Source organism: Apteryx mantelli, chromosome 23, assembly GCF_036417845.1.
Source record: "Apteryx mantelli isolate bAptMan1 chromosome 23, bAptMan1.hap1, whole genome shotgun sequence".
Classification (NCBI taxonomy): Eukaryota; Metazoa; Chordata; class Aves; order Apterygiformes; family Apterygidae; genus Apteryx; species Apteryx mantelli.
In genome coordinates, this window is record NC_090000.1 from 8,596,522 (window position 1) to 8,623,935 (window position 27,414).

A 27,414-nucleotide genomic window follows, 5' to 3' on the forward strand; every position below is an offset into this window, starting at 1 on the left:
GCGGCGCGCGCGCACATCGCCCCGCCCCGCCCCCCTCCCGCGCGGCGCTCCGCCCCCCCGCCCCTTAAAGGACCAGCACACCCGGCGCCGCGGGGGGGGGGACCCAGGCAGAACGTGTGTGTGTCGTGTGGTGTGTGTCGTGTGTTGCGTGTTGCGCACGGTGTGTGTTGCGTGTACCGCAAGGTGTGTGTCGTGGGTCGCCCTCGCGTGTCCGAGTGTGGCGCTGCCCCCTCCCACGGCGCCCCGCTCTCCCCCACCCCCCCCCGGCGGGAGCGTTGGTACGGTCCGGCGTGTGGGGGGGCGTGTCGGGGGCGTGTCGCGCGGCGGCGGCGGCGGCGGCGGCGGCGGCGGCGGGCGGCGCCAGGGGAGGCGCCCGGCGGCGCCGCTCGGTGCGCGCGTGTGCGTGCGAGGTGGAGGCGCGGCGGAGGGCAGCGGGCCGGGCCGGGCGCGCACGGCTCGGTGTTGGATGGAGGCTCCCGTCCGGATCGGCCGCCCTGCCTGGAATGCGCTGGGAAACCGCCGCCGCCGCCGAGCGCGACCGGGAGCGGGACGGGGCGCTGTGCGCGCAAGGGGCGCGGCGGCTGCGGAGAGGTAACGCGCCCGGCCGCGCTCGCCGAGGGGACGGCGGAGGTGCAGGGGGACCGGCTGGCCGGGGCGGGGGGGGGGCGCCCTGCACCTCCCCTCCCCTCCCCTCCCCCGCCGCGGGGGGGGGGGGCGCGGTGCGGGCGCGAGGCGCCGCCGCTGGGGGTGTGAAGGGGGCGTGTGAGGCGCCGCCGTTCGGGGCGCGAGGCGCTGCCGTTGGGGGGTGTGAAGGGGGCGCAGCCGTTGGGGGGCGCTGTGGGGGGGGGGCGCCGCCATTTGGGGGCGCTGTGGGGGGGGGGCGCCGTGAGGGGGCGCGAGGCGCCGCCATTTGGGGGGGGCGCTGTGAGGGGGCGTCGCCGTTGGGGGGGGCGCTGTGAGGGGGCGCCGCCATTTGGGGGGGGCTGTGAGGGGGCGTCGCCGTTGGGGGGGCGCTGTGAGGGGGCGGGGGGTGCCGCCATTTGGGGGCGCTGTGAGGGGGCGCCGCCATTTGGGGGGGCGCTGTGAAGGGGGCGGGGGGCGTCGCTATTTCGGGGGGGCGCTATGAGGGGGCGCCGCCATTTGGGGGGGCGCTGTGAGGGGGGGACGCTGTGAGGGGACGGGGGGGCGCCGCCATTTGAGGGGGGGACGCTGTGAGGGGACGGGGGGCGCCGCCATTTGGGGGGGGGCGCTGTGAGGGAACGGGGGGCGCCGCCATTTGAGGGGGGGGACGCTGTGAGGGGACGGGGGGCGCCGCCATTTGAGTGGGGGACGCTGTGAGGGGACGGGGGGCGCCGCCATTTGGGGGGGGGGGCGCTGTGAGGGGACGGGGGGCGCCGCCATTTGGGGGGGGGGACGCTGTGAGGGGGCGCGAGGCGCCGCCATTTGGGGGGGGGGACGCTGTGAGGGGGCGCGAGGCGCCGCCATTTGGGGGGGGGGCGCTGTGAGGAGGGGGCGCGAGGCGGCGCGGCGCTGCCGCAGGTGGCGGCGGCGGCGGCGCCTGCCGTCAGGCGTCTCCCCGCGCCGCCCTGCCCGGCGGTTCGGAAGGCGTCAGCCCCGTCTCCGGAGCGGGCGGGGAGGAGGGGGGGGGGGACAGCGAGCGTGTGCCCCCCCCCCCGCCATGCCGCCTCCCGCCTAACAGCGCCGGGGCGACGTTATTAACGCGGGCTCGTTAGCGCCGCGCCCGCTGCCCGCTGCCTCGGCGCAGCGCTGGAGACGGCGCGCTGCATGGGGCCGCCGGCCCCCGCCGCCCCCGAGGAGACGGAGCGGCCTCGCCGCGCCTTCCCGCAGCGCCCTTGATCCCCGAAGCGGCTCGCAGCCCCCGGGAATGCCATTAGCGAGCACCTGAGGAATTTCTGCCCTGCAGCGCCTTTTTCCCCCCCCCTTTCCCCCCTCCTTTTTCTGGTGGGGGGGGGATCTAGCAGGGCGGGGGAGGCTCCTGCCTTGGGAGAAGCCATATGTTGGCGGGGTTTAAACTCGAGGCATGACTTCAACAGCTTATCTTGCGAGAGAAAAGCCCAGCCCGAGAGCGCACGAGCAGCCCAGGCTCCTCCGAGCTGAAGCCGGAGCCCAGCCGCACGGTTTATTTAAACCAGCTGACTTTTTTCCCCCCCCCCGCCTTGTCCTTGGTCTGTAGTCCTAAGTGGGAGAAAATACTAAAACAAGCCAATTTAGAGCCAGCTTTGGTGAGTTAAAAAAAAAAAAAAAAACCCTTCAGAGCGCAGTTTACAGTGCTCAGCCTTGAATCTGTTATTGATTTAAGGTCTTACTCCGCAGTGAAAGTTAATCTGGCTCTGCTATATTTGTCGTAAGTTTTAATTAAAACGCTTTTTTCTTTTTTTTCCTTTCTGTTTGAAGTAGCTACACAATGCGGCGGGAGACGGATTTGTCCTCGTGCATCGCCTCTTCGCCGTCTCAAAGCTGATATCTCGATCCGTGTTTTTAATCTTAACGTAATTTTCTCCGCAATTAGGGCGGTTGAAAGTCAGCCCCTGAAGCGAAAGGCGATGTGTAATTCCTGAAGAATCCTGCTCTAATGCTTCGTGACATCTTAACTCTTGCTTGGTATTAACGCTTGCTGGGTGCGTTGGCACCTTCCGTCCTCCGAGCTCTCTAATTCCTGACTTTGGGATTCATTTTATTTGCTTTGTCTCGACCAGAAAAAAATGACATAGTCGGTGCATTTTAATGAAAGAGCTTTTCAGGCAGCTATTGCATGTTTTCAATATTTATATTTTTAAACCGAAGGGGAAGCGTTGGGTGTGGGTTTTTTTTTCCTTTTTCTTTTTTTTTTTCCCCAGACTTAAAACACAAAACTTGCGACACGTTAGGCTAAAAACGGACGGTGTTTATTTTGCCGCGGCCTCGTAGCTTTTTCGAGGACGGGTGAACCCGTGAGCGCGACTGCTTTATGTAGCTTCTTTACGGCGTTCATAAAATGATTTGCTGCGTCCCGTGTTCGGAGGCTTCGCGAGAGCGCGGAGCTGTAAAACTGTCAGCTTCGAGGGGGGGGTCGCTTAGGAAGCGGCGTCTTTCGCCCGCGTATCGGCTTTTTGTTTACTAAACTATATATCTTAAATTGTCGTTTAGCAGCCGCCGGTCGTCGAGGTCGCCGGTAGCGCGTAAACTTTGCTAGCGCTTGCGGTTCCCGGCCGAACCTTTTCGTTTTACGCCTTTGGAAACAAAGCAGGTAATCCTGTTATGTTTGGATTTAAAACCGAGCGGTGCTTCGCGGAGCTGGTCGGCCTCCTGCTTCTTTCAAACAACTCTGGTGCTTTGACAGTTCCAATTTATGTGATGTACTGCTCGTCCCGAATTCCTTTAAAAAGAAAAAAAACCCTGTAGCTTAGTTGCTGGTGGCAACGGTGTGTGTGTTTTTTTTTTTTTTCTCCTCCTAGTGTTGCTATATTCCCCAAATTCCCAGCTCGGGAGTAGCGTTAAACGCTTCGTGGCGCGAATTCCTGCAAGCTTTTTTTTTTTTTGTTAAACTTGATATTACGGGCCCTGACCGTAAACAGCGTGCTCTCGTTCCCCCGAGCCGCAGCGGGCTGCGAGCGCGGTTCGTGCGACTCAAAGGCGCTGAAACCCAAACCCTGCTTTTTTTTTAAAAAAAACAAAACACAGTTGCACGACTATCTTGTGGGGAAGGGCCGATAATGGAGCGCGGCTATGGCAGGGAAAAGAAAGAAACGTTTGCATTTAATCCCCTCTCCGAAAGGAGAAGGAAGCCTCCAAACTGGCTCGGGCTCCAACACGGCAGAAGAATCCGCAGCCTCGCGAACCGGCCTTCGAAACCCGCGCGCCGCGCTCGGAACCGTGCGGTTATTTAAAGCTGGAGTCGCGAATGGAAATGCCGAGGTGGAATCCGCCGCCCCTGCCGCGGGGGCATGTCCCACCTGGCTTTGCGTTGTCTCCAGGTGGGCTGCGAGCCCGTAAACCGAGGTTCCTGCTTATTTTGGCCTGCTCCGGCGCCGGAGGAATCGGGCAGCTGCGCTACGACTTCGGGTGATGTCACCGGAGGGTTTTAACTTTAAAAACACCCCGACTTGTTTAAACGTTGACTCTGCGGAGGTGGGAAATGGTGAAGCGAAGCGATTGAGCATGTCGCCTCGGAAAGCCTCGGAAAACTCTACCTAACGAAATCCTCGCTTGGTCCAAGACGTCCGAAACCAATTCCGCGACGGCTCCAGATAAGAGCTGGTTTTCGATAGCACCATTAAGCGCGAGAGCGGTCAAGCTTCAGCTGCCAGAAGCGCCGTGCCAAAAACACTAACCGGGAAGCGCCCGATAAAGCGTTTCTTGGAATGAAGCTGTTTTCCGAAGCGTTGCCCGATGCAGATGCCGCTGTGACTAATTGTGACTCCAGCTAATTCCAAAGTTATTTCTCTTTATGTGGTTATTAACGTCGCCGCTATCGCTGAATGCGGGAAGGACCAACCGCTCCGCCGTTTGCCTTCCCTGGGAAGCCACCGGAAAAGCGGCTCGCGGCAAAACCCCGGAGATTCGCCGCGGCTCGACCCGCTCGTGTGCCGAGAGCTGATATTTCGGGTGACGTTTTGCGCGGCGCTCGGGGATTTGCCTGTTGCCTTTCGTTGGGCAACATCTAATTTAGAGGAATTAATTGATACCGCGGAGCTGATCTCCGCGGAGATTTCTGTCCGGCTGATAACTCGCCTTTTTTTTTTTTCCGGTGCTTTTGTATACGCTCCCGTTTGGGGACGATCTCAACCCTTCCGAGGACGGGAGAAGCGCCGGGCAGAAGGTGCCGTCACGCCTCTCGCGCTCTAACAGCCGGATCGCGCAGCTGCCGCTCGCATCGGTTCCGCTCGCGTCAAGCGGAATCGATCGAGTTTCCTCTTTAAACGAGAACTGCCAGCTTTTCCCTTTTTTTTCCCCCCCAAAAAGCAGACTCCTAAAACTGGGATACGGGGACCAAAATTCTCCGCGCGCTCTTTGCTGTTTCGGTCGGGCTTGTTACCAGGCGAGTCGGTGCGAGGTTTGTTTTCCTAGGCCTGTTGCCATTTCTGCCAGCTTCATATTTTCCTTAAAAAAAAAAAAAAAAAGCTTGGCAGTACGGACCGATCCCGGTGGAAATGCCTCGCCGCCCGCTCCGCTGCGTTATCCGCGTCCCCCTCTCATCCCAGCTGCGCCCGAGCCGTTCGCCCCGGGACGTCGCCTTCGGCTTTCGGGGAGCGAAAGGCTCCCGGAACCCCGTCTCGCTCCCTTGTGGCGCTTTTCCGAGCTCGATGAAGCGAGACGCGTGAGAAACGCTTCCTGCCTTTCCGCGGGAGGGAAAACAACCGTGCGAGGTGCGTTGTTGTCCCCCCCCCCCGGAATCTCCTAGGTGTCTTGGCGCTGTTGTAGCCAGGTGCGACTGTATATATGTGTGTTTTCAACCCCCGGTTCCTCGGGCGCAGTCTCGCGTTACGGCTGAGCTCCCGGCGACTAGCCGCCGCGGGAAGCGGCAGGTACATTCCCGCCTCTTCCCCGGCGCGGGAACGCCGCGGCTCGCCTCCCGAAACGAGCCCCCCCGCTGCCGCGAGCGCCTGGACTCGCCCCGCCGTTACGGAGCGACCGAATCCTCCGCGAGGATGCCGATGCCGGCGGCCCCCGGGGGCCCGAGAGGGGAAGAGGGCGGCCCCTCTTGGCAGCAGCTCGCTTTGAAATTGGCTCAGCCGTCTCGGAAAGCCGCCGGAGCGGGGCTGGAGGAGCCGGCCGCCTTGCGGAGGGGTGGATCTCACCGTCTTCACCCCCTACCCCCAGCTGGAAACACCGGAGAAATCCGTTCGGCTCACAGAAACGGCGGAGAAACCGCTGGAAACGGGAGCAACATAAGGCAGCTCAATCTGAATATACAAAAAATATATATATATGTATTTTTTTTTTCCCCCCAGGGTGATGCCGAAAGCAGCAGGAGGGGCCGGGAGCAGGCGAACGCCTTGAGGGAATGCCGCCATCCGTCTCGGCAGCGTTTCGGCTCGGCGGGAAGGGGAAACCGCCCCCTCGGCCTCACCTGTCCGGCTGATCCCGCCTGGGATTTACGCGCTGGGTTTTGCCGCTCGGTTCCACCCCCCCCCCCCCCGATTTCGTCTGAATCCAAAGGCGGCGTTCCATATTTCCTCCCTCGGCGGCGTGGCGAAATCCGCCTGCCTTAAAAACGCGGCTTCTCCTCGCGGCAAAACGCCTGAGGAGAGGGAAAACGCCCGTGCCGCGGTTTTCGGGAAAAGGCAGGCGGTGGCAAGCAGGGAACGCTTCTCCGGGTGTTTCTCGGTGTTGTGACTGGTCAAAGGACAGGTTGCCTCACTCGAAAGGATCCTACAAGGAATTATTATTATTTTTTATTATTATTATTATTGTTATTGTTGTTATTATTGTGGTTGGGTTTGGATTCTCGGCTTCGGGGCCGGTCGGGAGAACCGCGACGAACCGAAGCGGCTTCTTTTCTCCGAGCGTCTGAATTCCCCGCTTTGGTCCCGCATTGATCCAAAACAGGCTTTTCCGAGTAAAATCGCTGCGATTAGGTCGTATCTTTTCACTTTTTGTTTCCTTGTTGGTTTTTTTTTCCCTCCTGGATGATAGATCAGCCCAAATAAGGGTATGGAAAGAGCTGGAAGTTTTCAGGAGGATCCGTAGACCGTCGTCCGCTCACGACTTGTTGCCTTTATCTCCGAGATCAGGAGATTCCTTTGCGGTGATGGATGAATCCACTCCGGGGCGAATAACATAACCGAGAACACGCAGGAGCCGGAGCTCCGCCGGGATGATTTGTTGAACGCGCCTGAGCCGCCGGAGAGGAACGGAAAGCGTTTGGATGATCCGAAGTCGCCTTTTGGGGAATCGTTGCGCGCCGCGACCGATTTACGCTCACGATAGCTCCAGGCCTTTCCGAACGGGCGTTTCCGTAGGAGCGCTCCGATACGCGGCGACGATATCTCGCGGCTCGACGGAGCTCGGCGTCTCCTCTGATAAAACGCGAGCGAAGGGAAAAGGGAAAAAAAAAAGCCCCAAGGGCTTTCTGGAACAGGAGATGTTTTCTGTTCCTGCCACTAATCTTTGCTGCGGAATGGAACAGGAATGTGTCCTTTAAATCTCCGGCAGGGTGTAGAAGGAAGCTGGCAACGGATGCGATCCAAAAAAAAAAAGAAGTTATTATCAAAACTCGCTAAATACGTTGGAATTTTAGGCTCGACGACGGACTCGTAAGTTCGGCGGCGCGGAGCCAGGTGGGTTTTTTGGGTGCGCTTCCCAACTGCGGAATGAAACGAGATCCCATCACCATACCGGATCCCCCAGGCTGTGGCTGGCGGCTACGACAGCAACCTGCAGCTCTTCGGCCTCCTTCCCGTCACCTGGAATACGGGAAAGCGCTGGCCGCCTTCGCCCTTTCTCCCGCCGCGGCAGGAAAACCCGGCGCTCTTCTGCCGGCCGAAGGCGCGAAGCTGTTTATTTTCCCCCGGGAATTGTATATATTGCGGGAGGCAGGCGCTGGCCTGCTCGACCCGAGCAAGCTGCTGCTTATCCGGGAGCCGGCAGCCGGAGGAGCGTTGTCCGCCCTAATCCCTAGCGTTAAAAAGTCCCCCCTTTTCCCACTTTTTTTTTGGCCCGGCTGTCGAACCGAGCCAGTAACGCGATCGTTTTATCGGAAGAGGGCTGCCGGCGGTGCCGCGATCCGTCCCTGCCGCCTGTTTTCACCCGGCGCTTTGCGCTCCGGTTTCGAAACCGGTTCGGATCCGCCATGTAGCTCCAATCGCTTTTATAACTGTGGTTGATTCCGGTTGCGGGACCTGCGGAGAGATTAAACGCGGGCGGTTTTTTCTCCGCGTGCGAAATGAATCCGAGCGAAACCTAAACTTGGTTTCTCTTCGCCGGCTTACTTTCCGGCAGGATTTGCCTCGCTTGGTGGCCGCAGGACGCTTTGCGCTGGGAGCGGGATGCAAGCCGGGTCCCCGCGGAAGGCGTCGAGGAGAGGCAAGCGCCCGCGGAAGCATCCGGGAAATGGGAATACGAGGCTGAGGAGTCTCCGTCCGGGAGAGAGCGAAGCCGGGCGACGTCTCGGGAGGCCGGGAAGAGCGGAGGGCCGGGATTTGTGTGTTTGGCGCCCGGTGACGCGGCGAGCTGTTAGGCTAATGATACCTTTGGAATTTTGGAGGTCTAAAAAGCCCTTATTCCGGCATTTCAGCGTAATCGTAGCCCGGAAAAGCCGTATTTTAGGCCTGTTATTTGGATTTTATCGCCGTTTTATCACGGCCGCGCGGCAGCCGATCGACCTCCGGAGAATCGAGACGCGTTCGCTCGCTTAGATCCCGAACGAGGCTTCCCAAATAACCTTCCCGAACCTCCTCTTTCCCGCTCGCCGATCCGCTGCTTGGGTCGAGGCGAAAGCCGCCGGGCTCCTAACGACGCCGAAAGCTAACGAACGGGACGCGCCGCCTGTCGGGCTCGTTTTGACGGCCCCCGGGAGGGACGGCGCGAAGACGGGCGCCGATCAAAGGCTCTGGAGATCACCGAGGAGCCGGGCGCCGAAGGAATGTCGGATTACTTTCTCCTGGAATGCTGCGGCCTTCGAAACCTCCGGGTTTTTTTTTCCCCTTAAGGTGTCTCGGTGGGAGATTTAACGATCCAACCCGGCTCGCTCGCGCTAAAGGCGGAGCGGGGTTAATTCTCGCGGGCGGGGGGTCGTTTGCAAAGCTTCGGTCGCTTCCGTCGGTACGGCAAAAACCTCGGAGAGCCGTTTAAAACGACGACGTTTTCCTTTTTTCCCGGTAATCCCGTAACTTAATGAATAACCTGGGGGGGGGGAAAAAACGGTTCTTGATAGTCGGAGGGGTGAAAACCTGCAGCGCGCGGCGGCAAATTTTTACCGCGAGCGGAAGGACGGACCGTGCGGGACCGTGCTGCCGCCGGAGCCGTCCGCCGGGTGACATTCCCTTTTTTTTTTTTTTCCACGGAGGAGGAGGAGGAAGCCCATTTGCCGTCCTCGGTGCGGCGCCAAGCCTGACCTCCGAGCGCTTCCGCCCGCGTTAATCCCGTAGGGGAGCGACGGAGGCAGAAGCTGCCCCGTTGGGGCGTCCGACGGCCTCCGTACGCCGAAGGCAGCTGCGAAAAAGCCCGGTAGCTCCACGTGCCGGGGTTAAAGTTCACTCGGAATAGACATTTCCCTGCTTTTCGTAAATAAATAGGGAAAAGCCGCGGCGAAACCGTTGACGTTAACGACTCCCCTGGCGCGTTTGCTGCCGACGGCCTTCGCGCCGCCCCCGCGTTACCCGACCGCTCGTAAGGAGCCCCCAAACTCCCGCTCGCCCGCCCCATCCGTGAGGATGCGCGAGATTAAAGAAAACGCCGTCGATTTGGGGATAAAGGGGCGCGAGGGCGAGATTCGTACGTCGCGGAACGCGGATCCCTAAAAACGCGCTTCCCTTCGCCCTCCCGCTTATTCGTTTCTTTAGCCGACGGCGGCGCTTTCGTCGCCAGCGAGTTGAAGGCGGCTTCGCCCGCGCTCACGGCGAACGCGTGTCCCGTTTGTTTCGTAGCTCTTTCGGCGCCTCGTCCGGAGCTTCGCCTTTCCGCCTCCTGTGACCCGGCGCTATGCATCCGGAGCCCGGAGCCGCGCCGGCCCTGCTCGCCCTCGCCGCTCTCGTCTCCGCCGCGACCTCAGGTAAGGCCTTTTCGCCGGCCGAGCCGCCGTTTCGGCCGCCTCGGTTTCGAACGCGTGTTAAAATCTTAATTTTCACTTAAGGAAGCGCTTGAATCCGAATCCCACCCCGCTTTACACTGAATATATGACTTATTTCTTAAAAACGCGGCTCCGAGCGAACGCTGGGGCTCGGAAAGCTCCCGCTTCCGTACGGTTGCGTTTCGGGATACCCGTGCGCGAGCCGGATTCTGATTTTTGCCGTGTCCGGCGCGTCGCCCGTTCTCACGGGATCGGGAGGGGCTCGAGGCTCGCGAGGGGGGAAAAAGCTTTCTGATCGAAAGCCAAAAAACCCCGCACATCTGGAATCCTGCGAAATGCTTGGATACTGTTTTTATGGATTTCGTAGTTCTTTTTTTAAGCGAAGCCACGCTCGGATTTCCAGTTTCCTCTTAGGTTGATGCAGATGGTTTACGGTTCGGTTAAAAACACGCCGCCTCCCATCTGAAACTCATCCGTGCGAGCAGCGCTCGGACGGCCTGGCTTTAGAAGGAAAGCGGGAGCGAGGGCCCCGTCTCCGGGAAAACCGTCTCCTATTCGGATGCGATTTAATGGCGTCTTCACCGGCGCTGTCTGGACTTAGCTTATTCGCAAACTAGAAATTATTTTCCCTCGCCGTCCTTTGTACGTCCTTTGGGAGAGAATTCCGTAGAAAACGGATGGAAACGATTCCCAGCGTTTCGTTGGCCAGGAGAGGGGGAAAAAAACGTCTTCCAAGAAGCAGGAATTTTCTTCTGGCAGATAAACGGATTCTCAAAACCGAGTTTTGCGGAGCCGAAGCTTTTATTTACGAGCAGCTTTTGCTGTTTCTGCTCGTCTTTGGATGAAGATACTCGGAGTCCCGATCCGGCGCTCTCGCCCTGACGAAGTCCATGTCTTCGGGATTAACAGGAGCCTTTGCTGTTCCTCCAGCTCTTTTTTTTATCCCGCTAAGATTCATCCTGCCCTTCCTGGAAGCCGAAGCTACGTTTATTTAATCGGTCTCTCTCTTTGCGGGGCTTTGAATCCGGCCCTGTTTTCCCTGGCGTTTGCATCCCTGGCGGAGCGGGAAGTTGCGAGGCTGAGTTTCTCCTGCGGGAGAAAAGGCGACCGTCTCCGAATATCGCTAACGATTCGGAGCCAAGAGCTCCTTTAGCCGTGTTTTATTTGAGTCGGTTTTCCGGGATATTTGATCCTCTGCTGAGAAACCTTTTTTTTTTGAGGCGCCGGGTCCCTTCCGATATGGATGCAAGAAGTTGGCCGGCTTTGTGAACGGCGGGAGAAGCCTTTAGGAGAAGGTTTTCCCATAGCGCAGTCCGCGGCCGGCCTTCCGTACAAGCCGACGCTCCATTTATCCGGGGAAAACCGCTCGCTAACGTGCTACCATGTTTTTTTCCCCCCTTCCAGATTTAACTCCCCGCTTCGTTTCCGAACCCTCGTCCACCGTCCAGAAGCCCGGCGGCCCCGTGCGCCTGCGCTGCTCCGCCGAGCCTCCGGCGGTCCTCATCTCCTGGCTCTTCAACGGCGAGCGCTTGGACAACAGGCTGGGAGAGGTGGAAATCCGCTCGGGATCCCTGACCATCGTCTCCCTCGGCCCGGCGACGTCCGGTCGCTATCAGTGCGTCGCCAACAGCAGCGCCGGCGCCGTCGTCAGCCGCCCGGCGACCGTGACCATGGGCAGTAAGTTCCCGCTCGCTTATAACCCGCGCGGCTCACGGAGCCGTCGCTTCGTGCCGGCCCGTTTGCTGGGAAATCGGCGGGAGCCGCACGATTCCCGCTCCGTTCCTAGCGGTTTCGCTGCGTCGGGATTATCCAGCCCTTCCTCCGGTGGGGACGGGCCTCCTCCTCCTCCTCCGCGAGGGGCGATTCCCCCGGGTTCTTGGCGCCGGTTCCTCTCGTCGCTCTTTGCCTCCGTGCTCGATCTGTAAATTAACCCGGTTTAAAGAGCGCGATAAGAGTCGCCGCGCCGTTTCCTACGCTGAAATCCCGGATGTATTAATTTATAGCGTATAAAACACATATTTTTCCTCCCCGCGTACGATTTATCCGCCCGGGGAATCGCAGCGCTGCCTGAACGGGACCTTTGTGGAGCAGGATCCGAGCGATTCCTCCACGAGGGCGCCTCGTCTATGGAGCATATCCAAAATCCCCCGGGGAGGAAAACTTCTCTAAGCGAGAGAAGCGAGTGTTTTGCTAAAGTACTGACCCATAGCCGGACCCTCTCCGGAGAGCTCCGAGCGTAGCTAGGCTAGGAAAAACCTTGCGGCCCGCGCGACGCTTTGAACGTGCCGGGCTTGGAGGGAAGAGTACGATTCCCGCTTTTCCCCCCCGCCTCCGAGATGTTTTGGCTGCGCGTGGAGCGAGGAAGCTCACGAACAGCCAGCGGGTTTCTACTATCGCGGACTCCGGAAAAGACAGTGCCGATGCGAACGTCCAAATTCCGGACCGGGAAGAAAAACAACCGGCTCTATCGGCTCTATTTTAAACTTAAATACCGTTTTCCCTGCCCCGCTCCTTTCCCAAGCTTCGCCTAGCTCTTCATCTCTTCCCAAATTCCCTTCGAGGTCTGGATGATTTTGACCCTTCGGTGAAACCCGTCGTGGCGGCGGAGGAAGGAGGCAGCGCTTTCATCGGGTGCAAGGTGCCCGAGAGCAACCCCAAAGCCCAGGTCCGCTTCCGAGTGCGGGGAAAATGGCTGCGGCGATCGACGGGTGAGGGGTTTTCCGCCACCCGGCGGCGACGGAACTATCTCCGGGGAGCTTTTTTTTGGGGGGGAACTCGCTTTATCTAAAGTGGAGTTAAACGTAATCCTCTTTTTTCCTTCCTCTCGTTCAGACAACTACCTAATCCTTCCGTCCGGAAACCTGCAGATTTTGAACGTATCCGTAGCGGATAAAGGCTCCTATAAATGCGCCGTGTACAACCCGGTCACGCAGGAGCTCAAAGCCGAACCCGCCGGCCGTAAGCTCGTAGTCACTCGTGAGTATCCGAGTCGACCCTTTTCCGAAACGGACGCGCTTCCGATTCGGTAAACCGCCCTCTTGGCTAGATCCCGAAGTCTCGCTCCTCCCGCGGTCGAACGGTTTTGCTCCGCCGCGCGTGACGTGGTTAGGAAACGGCCGGTGAATATTATTTTTCATTTTGTGGTGTTAAATCCGAGACAATTAAGGGGGGAAAAGGAAAAATCCTCAAGGATTTAGCGTGGAGACATCGGCTTAAATATCCACTGGCTTTGAGCACTGCGTTACCTAAAACCCCGCGCGCTTCTCCGCTGCGTTTGTCTTTCCCGCGTCGCACGCCGTGTGTCGGGATGCGCGCGGCTCCGCCGGGGAACGGCAGCTGATCCATGGCGGCCCCCGCGCTCCATCCCGCGCTGGTGCTGAGCCTCGCCCCCCCCCCCCTTTTTCCCAGGCTCTTCCTCACCAGGCGTCCGCATCCTGCACCCGCTGGCTCCGCAGGCGCTGGCGGTGCCCCGGCACAGCCCGCTGACGCTGGAATGCGTCGTCGGCGGGGCTCCCTCCGCCGCCGTCCGCTGGTTTAAAGACGGCCGCGCCGCGCCGGGCGGCAGGTGGAGGAAGCTGCATTCCCACCTTGCCACAGACAGCTTGGAAGCGTCTGACTCCGGCAATTACTCCTGCGTGGTGCGGAACGAGTTGGGAGCGGCGAAATACGTCAACTATTCCCTTAACGTGCTCGGTAAGTGGCGGATGGAGGGACTCGGAAGCGCGGGTTGAGGCTCCCGCCTCTTTCCGCCCCGGTTTTTTTTTTCCGAGACGGCCGATGCCGGATCCTTTCTCCTCCCAGAACCCGCCTCCATTCCCAAAGGGCTGCGGGACGAAACGGCGGCCGCCGGCGACGCCGTGCGCTTCTCGTGCCGCGCTCGCGGCAACCCGCCTCCCGCCCTGGCCTGGTTCCACAACGCCGCTTCCGTGCCGCTCTCGCCGCGCCACCTCTCCGCCGGCGGCAGCCTCAGCATCAGCGGCGTCACCGCCGAGGACTCGGGCCTCTACCAGTGCGTGGCCAGCAACGGCGTCGGATCCGTGCAGTCCACGGGCAGGCTCCGCGTGCGGCCCGGTAGGAACGCTGCTCGTCTTCCGGCGATTCCCCTCCGGCTTCTCCTGGAGCACGAGTTTCAATCAATCCCTTAATCCTAGAGAGGGGAAAAACAGCCAAACGCTTAAAAAACCCACCAAAACAAAAAGCCTGCGCGACGCTTCTTACTGTTTCGACTCCCTTTAGTCTTAAGTGTTATTTTTTCTACCAAATTTACCGTTTTACTCGTTTTTTTGGGTTGTTTTTCCCCCTTTCCAGGCAAAGGGTCGCGGCCCGTTATCGTCGCTCCGCCGGCGAGTGCCGGCGTCATGGCCGGCGGGGACGCGACGCTCTCTTGCAACGCCACCGGCCTGCCTCCCCCCGCCATCCGCTGGCACCGCGGCGGAGGACTCGTCCCCAGCCCTCCCGCCCGGCCGCGGCGGCCGGATCCGCGGAAGCCTCCGGGCGCTGCCGAGCCCCCCGACTCGCCGGCGGCCTCGGGCTCCCTGCGCCTTCGGAACGGGACCCGCGACGGCGCTGCGCCGTACGCCTGCGAGGCCACCGGCGAGCACGGCTCGGCGGGAGCGGGAGCCTTCCTTACCGTCGGTGAGGCTCGAACACGAGACGGGGCGCGAATCCGGGGGGGCGGGAAACACGTCGGAATAAGAAATCGGAATGGGATTGAGCGCAAGGGTATCCGGGGGGGGAAACTGTTTCCATGCCTCGGTTTCCCCCTCCTGCCTGTTGTCAGGCTTAGCAGTCTCGCAGCTGATAAACGATCCGCTTTGTCCCGTTATTCCCGAAGATCCCTGCTGGAAAAGACAGTTCCTAAACTAAAAGCGGGATAGGAACAGGAATCTTCCCTTCCTTCACGTCGCAATGTTACACGAATAACGCGCTTAACCCCCCCCACCGCGATATTCCCTGCCTAAGAACCAAGACACGGGTTTTAGCCGCGCGGGGTGACCTAAACTTCTCAGTTTATCCGACGTCTCGTCTCCGGACGTTAGTCGAAGGTCGGCGGGATTTAGGATTCTCGGTACGGATGGTCCCATATTTAAAGTTCTTTATTACGGATTAGATTTTTCAACTCGCTTATTTGAGAAGATGCTGAAAGTTTTGTTTAGAGGAAGTTTAAAAAAAGGCTAAAGAAAGTGATCCCATCGTGTAGTTCCGTAAAATAAAAGTTATTGTCGGAGCTTCCGAGCGGAAGCACAAAGCTGCGTTCAATAGGGGCCGAATTCTGGGATGCTATGGAAAAAAAAACCCTTTCTCCCTCCTCCTTCCTCCCTTCCTTTAGAAACCGCCGCGACAGCCGACGAAGCGGCTCCTTCGGAGCCGGCGCGACGCAACGACGGCGACGACGTGGCCGCGGCGCTTTCCCTCCGGCCCCCGGCCAAGCCGCGTTTCGCTCCGGTGCCTCCGGAAAAGATCCTCACCGCTCCCGAAGCCCCCGTCATCCTCAGCCCCCCGCAGACGCTCAAGCCTGACGCCTACGACCTGGTGTGGCGCCCGGGCCGCGACGGCGGCTCCCCCGTCAACGCCTATTTCGTGAAATACCGCAAGGTAACGGCGCTCCGCCACGACCACGCCGGGCTTTTTCCGGGAAGCCGGAACCGTCGCCGTGCCGGGGAGGAAACGCAACGCGGTCGAAGCGCGGTTTTGCCGCGGCCCCGCGGGCGTTTATTCGGCGGAGCCCGTGTTTTTCTTCCTTTCCGGTGGTGGCGCTGGTCCCTTTTTTAGGGCGCTCGTCTCTTTTTGTCGGAAATCTGCTTTATTGATTTTCCTTCTTTTAAAATAAAACTCGAGGGGGGGGAAAAACCATTTTTCAGCGAAAAATATCCAAACAAACTCCTCCGGCATCGCCTTTGAGAACCCGCAGCATTGAAATCTGCCTTCTGCGTTTTATTCGAGCCTTAGGTTGTTTAGCGCTTTCTTTTTGCTCTCCGTCTTTTTCCCTTTGGGATTTGGGCTTCCCGGGAAAAAAAACCCGAGCGTTAAGACACCCCCGAATCTCTCGGCGCTCCGGCGAGGAGAGCGGAGAATTAAGAAACAGAAGCGACGCCGCGAAAGCGACCTCCCGCCGCGCCGCTCGGGCGCGCGAGTGCTCGGGGACGCCGAGAGGCGGGAGGATTTCGGCGCTCCGGCGCTGACGTTCGCCCCCGTGTCCCGCGTTTTGTGTGGCGCAGCTGGACGCCGACGGCGGCGGTGGCGCGGCGGGAAGCTGGCACACGGTGCGCGTGCCGGGCAGCGAGCACGAGCTGCGGCTGGCCGAGCTGGAGCCGTCGAGCCTCTACGAGGTGCTGATGGTGGCGAGGAGCGCCGGCGGCGAGGGCCAGCCCGCCATGCTCACCTTCCGCACCAGCAAAGGTAGGCGCCGCCGCGCCGCGTCCCCCTCAATTAAATTCCCCTAAAAAAGGCAACATTTTGGGAAAACGCGTGAAATCGCAGCGCGCGCGCCGCCCGTTCGCCCGATATCCTCGGCGCCGCTGGGCCAAAAACGGCTCCCGCCGCGTTCTCCCCCATCTCGCGGACCGGACGTACCGCTCGCGGCGACGGATGCCGCCCCCTTCTCCCCTCCTCACGTTCGTTTTCCGCCTTCCGTTCCTCAGAAAGGACGCCGGCCTCCAAAAACACCCAGGCTCCCTCGCCGCCCCGCGGCGTTCCCAAACGCCCCGTCGCTCGCGAAGGCGCGAATAATTTCGGCGTCGTCCTGCCGGATCCGTCGCGAGCCAGCGGAGGTAGGTGCGCGGCGCCTTCGGAGCCGCCGGGCGAGCCCAGGGGCGTCTCGGTTGACCGCCGAAGCGTTTTTTTTTACTCTTCCGCGTGTTTGTGGTGTAGTTTCCGGCTCTCAGAGATGAGATGAAACTAGTTTTCCATACGTAATCCCAGTTCTTGCTTGTTTTTCAACCCGCGCCTGCTTTTCTTTCCCAAATTCTCCGGCTTTTCTCTCCTCTTGTGCCGTGAAAGTGTAGCCTAGAGGAAGAGCCGCAGGTGATGCCCTTATCCAAAGTATCGGGTTCTCCCAGCGGATTATATCCGTCCTGACTGCATTTCCAGAGGCTTCCTGGGAAGAGGCTTATTCCTCTTTTCCGAGAAGACGCGGCTGCTTCCGGCTAGGCGCGACTTGTAGCCTTCCGGGAAAAGCGGGACAATTATGGGCCTGTCTCTCTTTGCCCCGACCTTCAAACCTGGTAGCCACCTCCGGGCAAATTTTATCCAGCGGGCTGAGACTCCGAAGGCGATTTGGCATCGGAAGCCCGTCTCGGCGCCCCCGGAGCTGCCGCCTTTCTGCCCCTTCCCCGCTTCCCGTGCCCGTCGGGGCCACGCGCCGCGTTAACGGAAGCGAGCCGGCTCCGTAAAGCCTGCCGGCTCAGCGCGGTTATAACCAGATTTGCTAACTCCACCTCTTTCCGTTCCCTCCGTTCCGCTGCTGTCTCTAACTTCCAGGGAATCCGGTAAGTAACTCACCCGTCGCATGCTCCGTTTGCTCTCCGTTCTCCTTTTTCCCAGCAATGTTTTTGGCGCCGCCGCGCTCGTTAGCGCGTACGGATTAAAACCTCATTGGGCCTGTGGGAACATCAGGGTTTTTTTTTTTAAATATACCCAAATTGTTCCCGTTCATTTAGCATGCGTTCCCGTTCCGTGTGCGGATGGGTTGGGATAGCGTGCTGCCCTATCCTTTCGGATCATTTGTCCGATTAAAATAAACGTTTTGCCATGAAGTCCTGCTCTTCAAGGGTATTTCTGCGACCTCGTAGCTTAATTTCTTTTCCTCCAATAACTTAAATATCCATATGGCGACAAGTATCGTCATTCCTTTCAACTAGGAATGTCGTACAGCTTTTCCGGAAGACTAAAGGGAGCAGTTGTTAACAGAGGATTTCCGGGTTCTCCTTGCTAATCCGTGAAGTCCATCTTGAGCGTCAGCATCTAGTTCGATGGGTCACCGTAGAAAACGGAGCTTCATGTTCCTCAAATCCCCTCGTGACTAAAATTTCCCGTTTCAGTTCCGGAAGCTCCCGATCGACCTACCATCTCCATGGCATCGGAATCGTCCGTCTACGTCACGTGGATACCGCGAGCCAACGGCGGCTCCCCCATCTCCGCTTTTAAAGTGGAATATAAGCGCCTGGGCCGAAACGGCGACTGGCTCGTCGCGGCCGAGGACATTTCTCCGTCGAAACTCTCCGTGGAAGTTCGTCGCTTGGAGCCAGGTATTTAAAAAAAATATATATATATATATAAGGTTTTTTCTCCGCTTCAGCGGCTGTTGGCGCAGTTTTCTCTGCCGGTGACTTCCCGGCGCTCGTTTTGCCGCGACGACTCCTTCCTCTCGCTTTTTTCCTTTCCCCCCTTCGCAGGAGCGACGTACAAATTCCGCGTGATCGCCGCGAACGCCTACGGAGAGAGCCCCCGCAGCGCCCCTTCCCGGCCTTACCAAGTCGCCGGCTTTACCGGCCGCTTTTCCAGCCGCCCCGTCGCCGGACCGCACATCGCCTACACCGAGGCCGTCAGCGACACCCAGATCATGCTGAAATGGACCGTGAGTACATCCGCTTCCCCTTCCTTCCTTCCTGCCGCCGTCCCTTCGGAGCCGCGTTTTAGAACGACGGTGACCGTTTCAGGGGTTAAAAAACCCAAAAAACGCTCCTGCGATTTTCCCGCTGCCGTTTTTCCTGCCCCCTTTCCGTGCCGTTAATAGTCAAACCCTCTGCTTTTTGCGCCGGCCTTTCGCCGCGCGCTCCTTCCTACGTGTTGGATTGGAAAGTCCGGAAAACCGTTAGGCGGGGGGAGAGCGACGGCTTTTTATCCCTGTGCAGCCGTAGCGCCGTGTCCGGTTCGCCTCCGCGGCGAGGGAAAACTGCCGGAAAGGCTCGACCCTCGTAGAACCGCGGCGCTCGCGCGTCGCCCTTTGCTGCTGCCGCGCTGAAGCTGCTGCTTCTTGAAAACAACCTTATTGCATGGAAAAAAAAACCCTAAAAACCAACTTTCGGAGTGTTTCATCAGTGCGGATGACTTAATAACGTCTGATTTTTTAGAATTTTGCCCGTTCTGACGCGATATCTCTCGATTCTCTCGCAGTACATCACTTCCAGCAACAACAACACGCCCATTCAGGGCTTCTACATCTATTACCGCCCGACGGACAGCGACAACGACAGCGACTACAAGCGGGACGTGGTGGAAGGTAGCGTGCGCCCGCTCCGCCCGGCCTCGCGCGAGGGCGGAGGATCGAGACCTAAATCCCGGCTTTTGAGTTTATCTTCTTACGCCGCTGCGAATCCGTAGTGCCGATATATCGAAACCGGCTTAACTATAAGCCGTCGAGTAAATAAACCGGCCCGAACGCGATTTAAGCCGGGGTGGGTGCAGCCGCGTTACAGACCGTCACGCCTAGGCGGGGTTTAAGGCGTTAAACCCCGGCGCAGGCTTTTCGCTTGCCCCGTCGGAATTCTCCCTCCTTTTAACTGCACTTAAACGCTCCCCCTGCCCTTACGGACGCGGCTTTTGGCCTCGAGCGCGGCAGGACCCCGCGGACGCGGCTACGCCGGTGCTTCGTTCCGCCTTTTCGTCGGCGACGGTTTGTTTTTCCCCGCGAATATTAGATCATCGTTTTCCTGGAAAAAAAATTAGATAATGTCTGCGCTAGCGCGGGAGCGGAAAACGCTTCTAAAAACATTTTGCTTAAAAACGCCCTTATTGCTCGGGCTGAGTGACCTCACTCCAGCCCGATGACGTTAATTATTTTTCCCCCCTTCCCAGTTTATTTCGGTTACGAGGGGAACGGGCCTTTGTTTTGAAAACTTTCCCCGGCGGAGATGGCGCGACAGCAGCTTTTGCGCGCTGTAAAGCTATTAAAAACCCAGCGTTCCGGCTCGGAGGAGCTTCGGCTTCGTCCGCGAACGTCTTTTAGCCTTGGCTAGACGGAGCTTGTGCGTTTAGAAATCGCCGCTGAGCAGCTCGTTGTTGAAGCGGCCTCCACCGGGCTGCGAAACCAGCTCGGTTCCCATTTCTTTATATATATTTTTTCCTTATTTTTATGTTTTTTTTCCCCCCCGGAGCGTCCGTGTGCCGAGCTCTTTGCGGCCGTCGGAAACCGTGAGCAGCTGCTGCGCCCTGCCGAAGCCGGCGGCGAGAACTCGTCGGGTGGAAACGTTTCAGCTTTCCCCGCGCTGCGGCTCCCCCCCCCACCCCCCCAAAAAAGCTTTTCCGTGGGGAAAAAAACGGGATTTTCGATCGGAGCGCCGTGGGAAGCGTTTGGCGTGCGAAACTGTGGAGGGCCACGCGGCCCTGCCGTCGCTTGTTTAAATGTTTTTCCTCGCTTAATGGGGCGCGGAGAGGGCGGTTGAAGTGGCTGCGCCCGCTCCGGTCCCCCCTAACGCTCCGGAGCGGAAACCTAAAACCTGCTGCAGTAATTAAGGAAAGGAATGTGGGAGGAGGGGGGGAAAAATAAGGCCGGAGCTGGTGGCGGAGAGAGGAAAAACCCGCGCGCTTTAGGGCACGCTTTCTTCCAGCTTCGGCCCCGGCGGCTGGCGCGTCCTCGCTCGGGACGCCGGGGCCCTTTTCTAGCGTTCGTTAAAATCCGTCGCGAGCCCGCAAAAGCCGGAACGGGAGAGCGATTTATGCGGAAGCGCTCGGCCCGTCGGGAGGAGGCCGGAAAGAAACGCCGGCCGGCAGCCGGGGCCGACGAACCCGTCGGTTCGCTGCCCGGTTTCGTCTCCTCCTGCATTTAATAAAACATATATTCGATTATTTGCTGCTTCCGCTAAAACCCGGCTCCATCCTCCCGGAGAAAAGCCTCCGCTTTAGCCGGCGTCTCCTGAATTGCAGACGGGGCGGTCGGGGCGCCGCTTCCCGCCGGGAAGGTTTTCCCCTCTCCGAAGTCGATCCGGTTTCCGTTACGCTCGTTTTTCCCCCCGATATCCGCCCCGAATATTGTAAAGAACTGGCGTTAAGTCTGCAAGCCGGCGAGGAGCGAAGGAAAGCTGCTTCCGGAATAAATAAGATAAAATAGTTTGTAAACTGCTATCGCATATTTCAGGGTAGGAGGGAACGGGAATATAGGAGACATCCGCAACCGCCGCTGACTCGGAGGGTTTGGGAAATGGGGAGACGTGTTTTGCGGGCTCAGCGGCTCCCGCTTTTTTGTGGAGAAGCGCGTTTATAGATCAACTTAAAAAAAAACGTATAAAATCAAAGTGATGTCTTCATTCAAGTTTGTCTTGCAAACCAGGTTATTTTTCAACGTTGAAAACTCGCATTTCCTCCCCCAAAAACCCCCCCAAACCGGTTGAGGAAGGCGCCGGGCGGGAAAAGCCGCGGCGGCTCCAACGCGGCTCGACCTTCCTCCGCAGGTACGAAGCAGTGGCACCTCATCAGCCACCTGCAGCCCGAAACGTCCTACGACATCAAGATGCAGTGCTACAACGAGGGCGGCCAGAGCGACTACAGCAACGTCATGATCTGCGAAACCAAAGGTGAGCGGGAAGCGGGACCGTTGGGGGTTTTTTCCCCCCCTCCGGAAGCGGAAGCATCCGTCCTCGGCGTAGCGGCGAAGCCTTCGAGCGGCGGCACGCTCTCGCCCCGTTTCGGAGCCAGTTATCCGTCGCCGTTCGCACCACGTCTCCCCCGATATCCGGGGCGGCGCAATCCGGCTCCTCGCCCGTAGCTGCGCTGCCCGCCTGGAAACGCACACCCGTGGTTTCTCCCGACCTCGGAAACGGAGGGATCGGTGCTCTTTGGAGCCGGGAGCCAGTGCCGGCCCGTGTGTGCGCCGAGTGGCTCGTTAAAGCTTCGCGCGACCTCAATGAGAGGGTTAGCGAGCTGGATAATGACCGTTTTTCCGAGGCAAAATAGTTATTATCCAATCCCAGTTGGCCTCCGGATTATATTTTTTTAATATCGGCTTGGAAACGTTCTCTTTGGTTAGGAGCTGAACTCCAGCAGGGATGATTTTCCCTTCGTAGCTAAAAAAAATATATATACACTTAAAAAAGTGGTTTAATGAACGTATCCATCCTTGTCTCTTCCGCCCAGTGAAACGCACGCCGGGAGCGTCGGAATACCCCACCAGAGACCTCAGCACGCCGCCCGACCGCTCCGGCGCCGGCAGCGCCGCGGCCGGCCCCTCCGGCGGCACCGGCGCCGGCACCGTTCGGAGCGGCGACATGCTCTACCTGCTCGTGGGCAGCGTCCTCGGCGTCATGGTGCTCATCCTCATCGCCTTCATCGCCATGTGCCTGTGGAAGAACCGCCAGCAGAACGCCATGCAGAGTGAGTCGCGGCTCCCGACGGAATGCGCGTCCGCTCTAAAAGCGGCAGCGTGGCCGTCGCGTTTCCGCGGAGCGGCGGCGGCCCCTCGTCGCGAGCCGAACGCCGCGTGTTCTCTAGGCCCGCCTTAAGCGATGATTTTCACGGCGGAGACGTCCCGCTCCGTACCGAGGCTCGTTGCCCCCGCCGCCGTTTCCTCTAAGGAACAGACCCGCTGGCCTGTTCGGAGCCTGCCGAACCGCTTCCGTGCCCTTCTCCCTTCCCGCTGCGTAAAGCAGCTTTGTCCTTTCCCTAGCTCCAGGTTATTTTTAAAACATCCTCGCTCCCCAGTGACGAGAAACCCAGCGAAACTTCTCCCCGGATAAGACGGTGTCTCCGATCGCTGGCCAAAGCTGTTTCTTGGGAAGCAGCTCGTGAGCGATAGCAGAGGGTCTGCGGATTATATAAACGGCCTGTTTTTAGAGCGCTCTCCTCGCGGGCTGACGTCAGCCGAGTCCTTTAGCGTTCCCGCTCTGTTTTCCAGGATACGGCTCTTTTCCATGCCGACATTTATACCCGCAGCGCTTAGATCCTGCGGCTAATTTACGACGCCCGCAGAAAGAGAAGACGAGCGTCGCTCGTTACTTAGGGATCCTCGTTTATCTTCCCGTTTGGTAACCGGTATCGCTTTCCGCAGCGAACTTCTCCTAACGCTCTCCGGGCCTTTTGCAGAGTACGACCCTCCCGGCTACCTCTACGGAGGGACGACGGATCTCGACGGGCGAATGCTCGAGTACGCCGCCTTGCCCAGCGCGAGCTGCGCCGACGGCGGCCTTCGCGGAAGCTTCCTCGCCGGCGCCTGCCCCCACGCCCACGGTAAAGGCGCCGACGGCGTCGCCAACGGAGGAGCCGCGTTTTACCCGGCGCGCGCCGGCTCCCTTTCCCGGGACTACGAACATCCCCACCATCTCGTGAACGTAAGGGTTTAACCCCGAGCGAAAAGCTCGACCGCGGGGGTTTATCCGCAGTCGGCTGCAGCGGGCGGCGTTTGGGCGGAGAACTGTGTTTTTTCCCCAAAGGAGGTGCCGGGGCCAATATTTCGGATCCGAGTGTCGCCTTCCCAGTTGAGGCTATCGGATGACGGCAAACGGATGACGCCCGAGTCTGCCCAATCCGGCCTTTGCGCGCTGTGGAAAAACACTCCGTTTGCTGAAACGGCTCCCGTTTCCGAGGGAGGATAATGATTTCGTTATTGCCCGTGGAAACAGATGGCTCCCGTTCGACAAAACTCCCCTCTTGCGTCTCCCCCGCTCCGGTTCCTCGCGTTTTTCCTCCGATCCGCCTAAAAGTGTTTTTTTTTCGGCACGGGGGGAAAGGCGACGGAGCCGAGCTCGTTAGCACTCCTCGTCATTCCGCTGATCGGGCCGAAGGCGGAGGCGAGCCGCCGGCCGGCGTGGCGATCGCAACTAATTAAGCGTTTCCGCGCCGATCCGTGCGGCGCCGAGCAGCCCCAAACGCGTCCGCTTTTATTTATTTGCGGAAATAAAGAGGCCGGGAGAAGCCGCCCGCGGCTTCGCGTCTCAAAATAACAAAAACCGAGCGTGTTTTGCCCCAACTTGCCGCTTCTTCTCCCCGATTTCCGCGGTGCCGTGCTGTTGGCTGACGGCTCGCGCCAAGACACCGACGTATGTGTTAATCAGGGCGTTTTTTGGCCCCGCGGCCAAAACCAACAAGGCGAAATCCCTCTCGCCCAGAGTCACGCCCAGCCTTTCCAAAAAAAGCGGCGGAGCGTGGCGAGCTCATTGGGGCAGCAGCGGCTGACGCTCCGTCTCCCCCGGACGGGCGCAGCTGGCTCCGGAGCAGGGATCTGCTTTCCTGCCCGTCACCGGCGTTAAAAATAAACCTATTTACAGCGCGCGTATTAAACCTGAGCGCGTCGAGCCGAAAACAGCCCGGGGAAATGACCGCACGCTCGTCTAAATTCCGGTTATTTACTTTACCCCTCCGCCCGCCGTCGCACAAGGGCGCAGTGTTGCCTCCCCTGCGCTTCAACGGCGGCCGATTCCTCCCGGTTTTTTCCCTCTTTTTCAGGGCGCCGGGCTGTATGCGGCGCTGCCGCAGGCCGAACCCTCCGAGTGCGTCAACTGCCGCAACTGCCGCAACAACAACAGGTAGCGTAAAGCTCGCGCGCCGGAATAAAATGAGTTATTAACCCCCCCCCCCCCAAAAAACTTCATTTTGCTCCAGAGAATCAGCTGGTTTCCTTTAAAAGAGGTAAGTTGGGTGCTGGGTTTCTTTAAAAGCTTTAATTCTGCGTCGTCTTCGGTTCGGAGACGGCAAAATCCGCCCCGCGTGCGAGGAGAAAAAGGACGTTTTAATCCGTATTTTGCATTTCCTGCCGTGTTTTTTTTTAAGGCTGCCGACAAACCGGAGCAGCGGCGCCGCTTTCGCGGCACCGTTCTTTGCAAAACACTGAATTTAGGCCATTTTTGGGGGCCTTCAGCGGAAGTTGGGGCGGCCGTTGTCGGCGTGCGATGCATTTCCGCCTGCGAACGATGGTGTTTTGGGGTTTGCGGCGACACGGGAACATCCCGCCTCCCATGCCGTAGCCGGCAGCCTGGATTTCTATTAGGTTTTTAACTTGGAAAAACTCAAAATCCTTCCAAGTTGTCGACCGAATCTCGGGTTTTACTTTAAGCCATTAAAACCATCCGAGGTCAGACGTCCCGGTCCACTTCGACTAGTCCGTTTTGGGGTTTTAAAACCGTATTTTGAATTTTTTTACAATTGCCAGCTGCCTCCAACGTGTACGATCGAACAAGCCAAGCTGCAGCTAAGCTGCTCCCGAAGACGGAAAACCGTCGTTCCCTTCGTTTTCTTCCTTAAAGTAGCTTTTATTATTCAGCGCAGGATTTAAACTTCCTTTTTTACTTCCGTAAACACGCAACCGGCCGTAACTTGGGGCGAGTCGCCCGTGTTGCGCTGTGATTCGCAGCGCCCGCGGCCCCCGCTTCCGCGTCGGACCGCTCGACGCGGGAACAAGCCGCCGTTTGCCGGCGGGGAACGTCGGCGTCCGTTCGGCCGGAGAGCCGCCACCGCTCAACTCTGCTCCTTGCGGCGGCAGCTGAAAGGAGGAGCAGGGAACATCTCAGAGCAGGTTCTTGTCGCGGCCGTGAAATCCCTTGGTCTCCGGTTTAAATGAGCCCTTGGCGCTCTCGGAGAGGCGGAAGCTGCCGAAACGCAAATACCCGTTCCGCCGTTGCAGACGACGCCTGGAAGACGAGCGCGATCTGCGCTCGCTTGGGACCGAGACCCGATTTTTCCCTCATTCTCCAGTAATTTTTTACTGCTTTCAAAGCTTCGTAGACACGCGATGGTCGCGAAGGAGTCAGCCCGTTCCCAAGTTCTCTTTGCAAATCCGCTTCGCTCCGGCACCTCTTTTTTACGCCGCCGTTCGCACGGGCTCCGCTTTGGATACGTACGACCGTAGTTTCCGTCCGAGTGTGGTTATTTGAGTTATTTAAGGCTCTCTCGCGTCTTCGTTCGCGCTGGCATCTGCCGTGAAAAAGGAAGCTCCGTAAACACGCAAAACCCAAACGGCTTTAAAACGGGCTCCTCCACGAAAACTTTTGGAAAGAAGAAGCAAGCGCAGCCGAAACCTCCGTGGGAAGAAAAGCAAACTAATAAATGGACTTGTTCGAAGCCCCAAGCGTTTCATGTGGCTCCTCCGGTGGCTTCTGTGGTCTCCTGGCGCTTGGAAGAACCGAGTCGCGCTGCAAATCGCACCGAGAAGGGCTGAAGCTCGCGCGCGGCCTCGCTCGCGCGGCCGGAGACGGGCGCAAAAATGAGTTTCCTCAGCAGAAAGCGCTCCGCGGCGGGGGGGTTGTATTGATAACGCGGGATATATTTTTAATTTGAGTCCGTTCTAACACTTAAGCGCTTATTTCCGAAGGCGCTTAAGTTTGGGCTTCGGGCTTGAGCTCCTCGGCAGCGCGAACCCACGTCGATGAAGAAGCCGACTTGCGATTCGGGTCGTGGCGGGGGGAAATCACCGTGCCGAGCTGTTTGGATGCTTCCGGCTGTCTGTCGGGAGCGGGAAAAAAAACCCTCGATCCTTTTATTCGGGTCAGCATCGATCCCAAAATATATATTTAAAACTTATTTGGCGACGCTCTTGCTGTCGTTCCGGTAAATGACGCGTGGCGAAGTACTTAAAACCGGCGGTTTCTCAAAATATCCTCGGTGGTGGGAAGCGGAAGCGCAATCAGGCCTCTCGGAGTAACTCCGGATCAGGCCTCTCGGAGTAACTCCGATGGTTTTTTTTGCCTTCCCTCTGCAGGTGTTTCAGCAAAAGCGCCGGCGCGCTGCCCGTGGTGCCCGTGGTGGCGCCGTACCCGCAGGACGGCCTGGAGATGAAGCCGCTGAACCACGTCGTGGTGGCCATGTGCTTGGCCGCTCGGCTGGAGGACGGCGGCAAGGAGCGCGCGGACGAGCCCGACGGTGAGTGCGACAACGCCCGGCTCTGACGCTAGCGGAGACGCCGCTGCCGATCCGGGCCGCGTTTCGCGCTCGCGGCTCCTCCGGAGAAGGAGACGACGCGCCAAACCCCCGCCCCGATTTCGTCTCGCTCCGCAGGCGACCGCCGCTGCGCCCACGCCGAGACGGCGAGCCGCGTTCTGAGCTGGAGCCCCCTCGTCCTGCAGCCCCTCGCCAAGGACCGCGGCGGCGAACGGGCCCCGTGGAAAACGCCCCGAGTCACTTCGAACGGTTCGGGCGACCTTCGACAGCTCCAGCTCCAGGAGACCTGAGGGACGCGACTCCGTCCGCTCCGCTTAAAGCCGGGAACGGCGCGGCGGAGTCGCGGGAAGGGACTGACGGAGGGAGGTTAATTATAACAGAGAGAGTCGCTATTTATTTTTTGTAGTAGTGTCGTACGAATGTACCGTGGTTTGAAAACGGTTGTTGCCTTTTTATATTATTTATGCCTTGAAATTCCGTCCTTATTTTTTTTTTCCCTCCTCCCCGTGCACCACGGAATGTGTTTTTTTATTTTAAAAAAAGGAGCAATAATATAAAGAACGATGGGAACTACGTAGCGTGGTTTCCGTGGGGTGTCGCCGGCGCGAGGAGCGAGGCGGAAGCGGCTAACGCGCGGACGGAGCCGAGCAAATCCCAGCGGAGCGGACTGCCGTGGCGGTGTTTCCGGCGGGAGCCCCGAGGGATGAAACCCGCCTCCCGCGGGATGCAGGAGCGATCCGGGGCGCTCAGGACCATTTCCTTGGCTTCTCCCGGCACCGTTTGTAGAACCGGAGCGGCAAATTGGCTTAAAACCACCTTTCTCGCTCGCGCCTTCGCCCCCCTCGTCCCCCGGCTGCACCGACGGGGACGAGCGGGAGGCGCCG

At 59.1% G+C, this 27,414-nt stretch overlaps 1 protein-coding gene across 1 annotated transcript; it reads left to right on the forward strand.

Moving 5' to 3' along the window:
- Positions 1–376: 376 nt before the first annotated feature.
- Positions 377–27,004, forward strand: CDON (cell adhesion associated, oncogene regulated). Its single transcript, XM_067310138.1, has 20 exons — positions 377–591; positions 9,588–9,712; positions 11,135–11,407; positions 12,292–12,438; positions 12,563–12,706; positions 13,139–13,423; positions 13,532–13,801; positions 14,039–14,365; positions 15,060–15,325; positions 15,949–16,129; positions 16,372–16,500; positions 17,770–17,976; positions 18,124–18,305; positions 18,845–18,950; positions 21,118–21,240; positions 21,800–22,036; positions 22,745–22,989; positions 24,104–24,183; positions 26,352–26,512; positions 26,648–27,004. Exons 2-20 carry the CDS (start codon positions 9,643–9,645, stop codon positions 26,818–26,820), a joined length of 3,606 nt encoding a protein of 1,201 aa, XP_067166239.1. The 5' UTR covers positions 377–591; positions 9,588–9,642; the 3' UTR covers positions 26,821–27,004.
- The last annotated feature ends 410 nt before the right edge of the window (positions 27,005–27,414 follow it).